The sequence below is a fragment of a genome, unplaced genomic scaffold, assembly GCF_019419815.1.
Source record: "Pyrus x bretschneideri cultivar Hongxiangsu unplaced genomic scaffold, Pyrus_bretschneideri_v1 Contig3, whole genome shotgun sequence".
In the NCBI taxonomy this organism is placed as follows: domain Eukaryota; kingdom Viridiplantae; phylum Streptophyta; class Magnoliopsida; order Rosales; family Rosaceae; genus Pyrus; species Pyrus x bretschneideri.
Window position 1 is genome coordinate 2,074,965 of NW_025999612.1, and position 9,307 is coordinate 2,084,271.

The following is a 9,307-nucleotide window of genomic DNA, read 5'->3' on the forward strand; positions in this document are numbered from 1 at the left end:
GAAGAGTGAGTTTAGAACAATTTTTTGGGGTTATGAATCATAGGGAGGGCACGGCAAAAAGGGGATTTTTTGGCTATGTGTTTGTGTTTTGTTTTGAACCTCACACACACACTTTGAAGCTAGAAAAATGTGTTCTTGAAGTTCTTGATTATGTTCTTGGTGTTCATGGTTTTGTTTTTTGAAAATAGTTTTATTTAAGTTCATAAATTGTTTTATGGATTTGGATGATATTCTTATCATCAATATTTATTACAAAAGGTTTTTTCAATCCTAGACTTCTTTAGGATATTTTAAAACTTTTTCCCTAATTTTCTTAAAGCAAAATCAAGTGCAAGCATAATTTGAATTCTTTTTCTTCTTTATGTTGAAATAATGCAAGGTGGGTGAGACCTACCCATTTCCCCCTTCATTTGGCCGGCCAACTCAAGTGGTTTTCCCACTTGAGGGTCCTTTTGTAATCATGAAAAGTTTGGTATTACTTTTAGTATTTATGGTTTGACCCCTAACTTTTTCATATTTGCATTTAGACCCCTACTATTTAAAAATTGAAATGTTTGATTTTAATTTTGTTTAATGTTTAAACTCATCATTGAATTATGCCCATATGCACTAAATCTAATTGTTTATATGTTGCATTCCATTTGATTATTTAATATGATTAAGTAGTTAGAAAATGGGTGACTATGGACTTATGCCTTAAACGATAATTGAGCTATGAGATAAGGCGCTAAAATCAAATTGTTTGAACCTTGGGAATGTGTTTTAATTACTGTTTCAATTGGACCTTGTCACGTTTCGACATTAATCTATCTCTCCCTCTTAGTATGTGTAATTTGTAGGAATTTGTACAAATCGGTTTGTAATTCTTATTACTTCTTAATCTCTTTTAGTTAGTTGATTCCCTCTAGTACTAGACTAGAGTTTCTTTAACTATTGGTAAGGAGACATATTTAAAAGAGGGTTTTGACATGAGATAAAAAGATTAAATGGGTCCAACGCCCTAATTAGCAATGAATCATTGTCTTTCATTTCTAATGGCTCAATCAAAAATGTTTTAATTGAATTGAAAAGCACGTAATTAAAATGACACAACCTCCCCGAGATCTTATTCAACAATGTTGGCTCGTTGTTGCAATAACCCAATAAGTCCATGGTCATCCAAGAGCCTAAGATAACTATAAAGTCCAATTTCAAAGGATTGCAAAAACCGTAGTAGTAGTAGTTACTTCCAATATTTGAAAAATTCGTTTTTGATATTGATTTGTTTTTCTCAAAACAAATAGTGGGAGTATCATACGCTACTAAACTATAATGATTTCAATTAGTAGTTATATATATCTCCAATATTTTGAAAAATGTTTTGATATTGATTTGTTTTATGAAAACGAATAGTGGGGATATCATATGCTACTAATTTCATTAACTTTGGACTAGTAGTTGTAATAGGACAATTTATTTGAATATGTTTAAATAAATAAAATTGATGAGACCTTAAAATCCCTCAACCAACAAAGAATATTAAGTTGATAAAGGAGAGATGTTTTGAACATTTCTTCGTAGGCCTTCCACCGTGGTGGGCTCCAATCGTTTGTGACTCATGCACCGGCTTCACCCTATAATGGGGAAGTACAAAGTATGGGCTTACATCCAGGAGGAGTCCATAAACATATGATGAGGTGAGTGTAGACAACGAGTATGACCAACATGATATAATTTTGAGGTTGTGCTTGAACCTCTACATAAACTAAGCATGGTGGGAATAACTTAACTAAGTGCAATGGTGCCAACATGATATAATTCTGAGGCATTCATTCTCTAGAGGCCAAACTAGATGGGTAATTACAAGAGTTGTAAATGAATAAAGTGTTATTCTCTCATCATTTTTTTTGCTAACCAACATGATATAATTCTGAGGTGGGCTTGGTAATGGTGAGTCTCCCATACCCCGCTAAGAGTTCAACATAACTCTCGGATTCTATTTGAGGGATATGGAATTTGCCAAAAATGGTGGGTGGTGTCATTCGGTTCAAAGACCCGAATCGTGTGACTTAATCAACAATCAAACTAATTTATATTATTGTTTATGTATTTAGATATGGTTGGAAGCACATTCGCGAAAATACTCGACAAACATTGCCTAGAGGGGCACAATTTCCCATCATGGTATCGTAATGTCAAGATTCTCCTAACATTGGAGAAGATTATTTACGTACTTGATAAGCCTCTTCCTGACATACCTCTTGGCCCTGAAGCCACAGAGGATGAACGTGCTAAGTATGACAAGCATGTTGAGGATGATACACAAGCCAAGTGCTATCTGTTGGCTTCCATGAATGAGGAGCTACAGAGACAGCACGAGGGCATGGACAGTGCATTTTCCATAATACTCCATCTTACGGAGTTATATGGTGAAGGGACGCGCAACCGTCGCTTTAACACTGTTTGTGAACTTGTGAAGACCAAGATGGTCAAAGGGGCTCCAGTGCATCAACATGTACTGAAGATGATAGGATTCATAGAACAACTGGAGAACCTAAGTACTCCACTTGACGGGGAATTGGCCCAGGACTTTATATTGGCTTCTCCTCCTGATTCATTTTCGCAGTTCGTAATGAACTACAACATGAATAAGATGAATCATACTCTCTCTGAGTTACTAAACATGTTAGTAACTGCTGAGAAAACTATGATGAAAGAGAACGTTGTAGGGACTTCTGCAGTAGCCTACAACAAGCCATCCTCTTCCAAGTCTAAGCCGCAAGGCAAAGGCAAAGGGAAGGAGAAGAAGTCACCCACTCTTAAGCCGAAAGGGGGAGTGAAGAAAAAGAAGGCAATGGAGCCCAAGGGGGCTTGCCACCACTGTGGAAAGGAGGGACATTGGAAGAGGAATTGCAGGTTATACCTTGCAACTCTTAAGGACAAGCTACAAGGTATGGTTTATGTTCTTATCTTCAATTCTAATTGTTAGATCTTCTAAATATTTATATTTGATATAAAGTGCTAATCACTTATATAATTGTATATAGGTGGAGGAGCTAAGTAGAAGAGGAACAAGCAAATAAAAGAGTGGAGAAGGGTTCGGTCACCATGTTTTTGCTTACTACTTGGGAAGTTTGTTTAGGCATTTAAAGATTGTCTTTAAACTTTCTTATTGTGTTAAGAACTTATTATGTGGCTTCATATGATGGAAGACCACTATTAATGCCTAAATGTTTGAAGGTACTTAAATAAGTCTCTAAATGTTTAGAGATAATTCCTTTTAAGTTAAACATTGTGAATGTTTGTGTTATCATATTAATGTAATGTGACGAATGCCTTCTAAAATATTTCCTTAAAGTAATGTTATGAATTGAAGATTGTCTTGTTGTATCCTAGATGAGATACATGATAATAATGATATTAGAAATAAGAAAAACGTTTCTTATATGGTTATCACTTAAACCACAATAATCAAGATCACTCTTGATTCAATTAGTAGTTTTGAACAATTAATTGGACATTCTTAAAATTGTTTTAAAATGTCAAGTGTGTTTAAACCAAAAATTTAAGTGTCTAAATCAATAAAATGTTTAAAGGTTTTAGTCACTTAATAACAAGACATCAACTTAGTGAAGAGTGAAACAAATGAGCTTGAAAGGTTTTAAGGCTACTACACAATGTCCTCAACCCGTATACTCCACGTTTATACAATTTTTGAATGTATGAAATGATTTCTCATTAAAGTCATGAGAAATAGTGGGAGGTGAGAAATTGGATATAAACTTGAATATGATTGGTTTATAGTTGTCTAAATAATAATAGTACTTGACTATTATTGAGAGTTTATAATTTTAATTGTTAAAAGACTCAAGCTCTACAAAACATTAATATTCTATGTTGTGTAACATTCTAAAGAATAGTCTTTGAATGTAGGTTTCATCAACCTAGCATAAAATGGTTATATGTTGGGAGTTGTCCATCATTCTCTTTTATGAGAACAAGCTAAATTACAAAGCATATGGACAAGTTGATGAAACAAAAGGGAATAGTTTCAAAATGAGTCACAACATATAGTTTAACAACAAGACAATCCGAATTCGTCACCTTATGTAACTATAACGCTCCATGTAGTTTTTTTTTGATAAAGAATTATATCAACCACCTAGAAGGAATGGTTGAGTTTCTATATCCTTAGTAGAAGCCTTGCTTTCACTAAAGACTTGGATAATTCTTATATGACTACATTAAAGTCTTAGTATGACTAAAACTTGAAGAATGGTGTATGACACCATTTAAATGATTCATTTAAATAACTTGTGTTAGCTAGTATTGTTGATAGTCTCAAAATTGTTGAGACATCATTAATAAGCTAATGGATCTCAATGATTGTCAATAGATCCAAAACAAGTTAGTGGGAACAATATGCATTCAAATCAAGAAAAATTTAAGTGTTAAGTTTTGAATGAATGCTAAGTTACAACAAGCCCAATGGGAGTGATGTCATAATTTGAGCAACAAGATATGAATGAAGTCTATTTGATAGACTTGATCAAACCTAGATGTTACTCGAAAAATCACAAGACATGACACGGTTAATTTTAAGTATAGACTTGAATTGGACTTATTGATATAACAAAGGCTATCTCAAGGAAGTTATATGGGGAAATTAAATCTCAAATGTTGAAGATTTAAGAAAGCATTTTACTATATGATAGAAAATCACTTTCATAACCCTTATAATGAATGTGTCATAAAATCACAAAAAGGGACACATGTATGGACTTGTGAGTAGATATCCAAAAGTGAAAAACCATGGGTTATCACTTTAAGATATTACTATATCCCAGGATCAGAACCAAAGCAACTGATAGAGTATTATTGCCTTTAAGAAAGGAACATCAGAGTGGGACTTTGGAAGCGTGCATTCACTTAGGTTACGAACCAAAGTGAAAATAACCCATTTTAACAAATGGAACTTCATAATGGATGAAGTACTAATCATATGAATGTATTGTTAGTATCGTACTACAATGGTCTCAAGGTTGGAGCAAAGTTTGTATAAAGTATACAAACAAAATATATGTCGATATATTGTTTTAGAAACTGCTTCAAAAGGTGTTTTGAAAGGAAGGGGTTCTTTTAGAACCAATGATTGAATCCAAACCATAAGGTCGTTAGTAGGATACTACGACGTAATGGGGCGATAGCTCAAGCCATGGAATCAAGGTCTCATCAAAGTATTCGAACACAAGAAAGAGACATCATCAAAATGTTTTAGAAACATTTGATAAGTAAATCCCTTTTAAATTAAAAGGTGACTAATACATAACCAAGTTAACCTACGAGCATAAGCTCACTCAACTAGCATGTATAAGATACACTAGTGATTGACTTTAGTGCAAGTGGGAGATTGTTGGAAATATGCCCTGAAAGTCAATCTTTGGAAGAAACCTTTCAGGACAATGAATTGATGTATATATGAATCTTATACATCGGAAGGCAAAGATACTAATTAGGACTATCTCAATGAACAAAATATGTCCTAAATAGTGAATCCACGGACAATGGATCGATGGAAGAAGTAACCTAATGATGTTCGATTACAGAGACCTTCTTCTCATAACCATCATGTCCAAAAAGGTTCTTGGTCATAAGGATTGTCGGAGGGATACTGACAATCCATAGACCGGTACATACTATGTCTGCTTCAATTGGAAGGATGGAAAGTCTCATCCCATTCGTGTAGCGACACTAAGACAAGCATGTAGGTGCTCATTAAGGGAATGAGTTCACTGAACACAATCGAACGAGAGTACTTGCATGGAGGTCTACTCACATGTCAAGCAAGTAACTCTAATGGTTGGAATAATGTAAGTAATCCTTTGACCTGAGGCATCGTCGTTGTCTTGTGGTTAAGTACTTAATCTTTGATTATGTTAAAGTCATTCCATACGCGAGTGTCCAAGGCATCGTTGGGGTTAAGCCACTTAGCCATGAAGGCAAGTGAATGCGCAACAAGGAATCTCTAATCCTCGATAAGAAAGGATGAATACTCTAAGATATGATTCGGGAATCTTCGGCCGAAGTATCGAGCGTAATAAAGGAAAGCATTCTTATACATCTCAATTGAATCGTATAAGTAGGAATAATCACATTAGGGGTTTGACATTATAAATCCATACCCTAGTGATATGATTGAGAGTATTGTTTTAGAGAAGGATCGAATTACATTGTAATTCCAACTGAATAGGTTCTCCGAATAAACTTCTACATTAGCTTGGGTAGCCATGATATATGGTTAGATGTCACTCATGGCTTGTGAGTTCTTCTAGATAATTAAATGTAGTCATCAAAAGGAAGGTGAATTAAAAGTAAGTTTTAATTCACTAAGTGATTGGATAATCAATTGGATTGGTGCCAATCACCTCACTGCCTTGCTAATTAGAACCTAAAAGATTGTTCACCAATACACTCTTGTAGTGAGTAACTAATGGATGAAGGAAATAATTAATTGGATTAATTAAGTGTTTTGATTAATTTAGAAAGTCTAAAGAAATCATAAAAGCGATAAAGATCGTTTTGGGCTTATAGAAACGTTCGGGTTTAATTAGGCCCATTGGGCCAAAACCCATTGGGCTTTTATTCAAGCATTGGATGACTTGAAATAATTAAAAGCCCAAAGCCCAAACCAAACACATATGGCCGGCCAAAGAGAGGGAGAGAGAAGGTCAATTGTTGACTTGTTTCTTTATGTAATAAAAGGAACATTATAGTGAAAGATTGATTAGGGTTTTGATGTGTTCTAAAACAACAAAAGAAAAAAAAGAAAAAGAAAAGCTCTCTCTCTCTTGAACACAAAGGGCCGGCCACCAAGGGGGTGATTTAACTAATCATCTATACACCCTTTTGGTTATTCCTTCATCTTTCTCATTACAAAGTGGGTGAGGATCTTTAGAGGTTTTCATATCTTTGGAAACTTGAAGAGAACCTAGGAGCACTTACTATACAAAGTGGAGGAAGCAAGGAGGGAGGCTAGGCTCAAGGAGTTTGAGGAGCAAAGATCTTGGAGGTGGTCCATCCTTGGTCTAAGATCTAGATCAAGAGGTATAAAACTAAACCTCTAGTTTGTTCTTCTTATAAATTTTGTTTTGATGCATCTTATATAAACCTATGCATCTTGAAGGGGATTTGCATGACTATAGCTTTGATAAAATGTATGACATGCTTCCGTTGCTTTCGTATATAAATTTTGAATTGTATATGCATGCTAGTCACTAGAAATCCCACATGAATCTCATAGATTTCCCTTCAGTTAGGTCATAATTATTTAGACCTGCATGTCACAGTTGTAATTTTAAAATTAACAAAAAATAATTTCACTATCAACAACTAAACGATATTTATCATTTCGTGGAAACTAGAAACATTGGGCCTCTTTTACCCATAGGTGGAAATGATGAGCTAATAAAATGATGTCATTAGGTGACGAACATGTTACATAAGTACCACCAATGCTCTATATAACCTCATGAACCTCCTCGAGTTTCAAAACACAACGCAACAAAACCCAATCTATTAGATTTAGTATTGCTTAGCTTCCACAATGAGCCTTCTCAAGAGCCTCTTAGTTTTCTCCATCTTATGTACCACTCTTTTCTTTGCATTAACCAATGCAGCTCGATTCGATATTCGAAACAACTGCGCCTACACTGTCTGGGCAGCCGCAGTGCCAGGTGGTGGCCGCCAGCTCAAAAGAGGCCAATCATGGGCCTTAGATGTGAGTGCCGGTACCACAGGGGCTCGCATTTGGGGTCGGACAGGATGCAACTTTGATGGAGCAGGACGTGGCCGATGCCAAACAGGTGATTGCGGGGGTGCCCTCCAATGCCAAGGCTATGGTCAACCAACAAACACCCTAGCTGAATATGCCCTTAATCAATATAACAACTTGGATTTCTTTGACATCTCTCTTGTTGATGGGTTTAATGTACCTATGGACTTCAGTCCCACGTCTAGTGGGTGCACTAGGGGGATTAGGTGCACGGCTGATATTAATGGGCAGTGCCCTAACCAACTGAGGGCTCCAGGAGGGTGTAACAACCCTTGTACTGTGTTCAAGACTGATCAGTATTGTTGTAATTCTGGGAGATGTAGCGCTACAGACTTGTCTAGGTTTTTTAAGCGCCGGTGCCCAGATGCTTATAGTTACCCTAAGGATGACCAAACCAGCACATTTACATGCCCTAGCGGGACTAACTACAGGGTTGTCTTCTGCCCATAATTGAAGCATATATATCGGCTACTTTATGGTATGGCGTACGTATGAACAAGAAGCTTGTGATGCAATAAAATTAGATTGAAGGCTTTGCCAACACATGTTATGGTGTGCATTATATATGTAACACAACACAGTACTTGTAATGTCATCCAAGCAACTATGTAATAGCAACTATGGCTTCACAGAGTTTTATCGTATTCTTAATTACTTGTTTAATTTTCTTTTAGCTAGATTAGCTACTAGCTAGCAGGTCAAGCTAGCACTCCTCTCAAATCAAAAGCCTTCCTAGAATTGGAAAAATATTCTGATTCTGTGCATGGCAATACCAATTGAATAGCTGTTTATGCCAATTTCAAAGGCAGCGACCTAAGTGGTAGAAACCATATTTAAAAATGCCATCTAGCAGTTTTCTACTTCTCACAACATTGAGCCTTCCAAGGGCTATAGCCATCTTCTATATGCGTGCATGCATGCTGGTCTTTTGGGCCAGAATTTGGATGATAAAAGTGTTTAATAGATATTCTTCGAAGTAGGTAAGGCTGTTTAGTATTCTATTTGAATACGATTTTTAAAATTCAAATTTACTTTTCAAGTTTTAAGTCTTAAAAATTCGTTTGATATAACTTTTTCTCCCCTTCTTTCTATCTTTTATGATCCTTTCTCTTCTTTCTTTCTCATCCAATCATCTCTCTCTCTTTCTTTTCTCTTATTTCCTCTTTCTTTCTTTCTTTCTTTCTTTCTTTCATTCTCTTTCCTCTTTCTCCCTCTCATGCGATCCACTCTCCTTGAATCTCTTTGTCCAGTTTAAGTTTTAAGATTTAAAAATAATTCTAAATATCATACCAAATAAGTTTTTGAATCTTAAAGAAAATTATTTTTAAGAGATATTTTTAAAAAATATTTTGATATAAGTGATGAAATTTTTTTAATAGAATACCAATCAAACCCTTAATTTGTTCCTTTTCTTTTGGGTTAGCTTGGATCCAAACGTCCAAACCTATCAATCCGAGACAGCAACCCGTGCACCCGAGGCGCCACAGATTAATCATG

The 9,307-nt window shown here is 35.5% G+C and overlaps 1 protein-coding gene across 1 annotated transcript; it reads left to right on the forward strand.

The window, feature by feature from the left end:
* Positions 1-7,540: 7,540 nt before the first annotated feature.
* On the forward strand, positions 7,541-8,443 carry LOC103958490 (thaumatin-like protein). Its single transcript, XM_048589318.1, has one exon. The coding sequence runs from the start codon at positions 7,583-7,585 to the stop codon at positions 8,258-8,260; it is 678 nt and encodes a 225-aa protein (XP_048445275.1). The 5' UTR covers positions 7,541-7,582; the 3' UTR covers positions 8,261-8,443.
* The last annotated feature ends 864 nt before the right edge of the window (positions 8,444-9,307 follow it).

Coding starts and splice junctions, on each gene's coding strand:
- LOC103958490 (XM_048589318.1), top strand. CDS start 7,583: ATGAGCCTTCTCAAGAGCCTCTTAGTTTTCTCCATCTTATGTACCACT.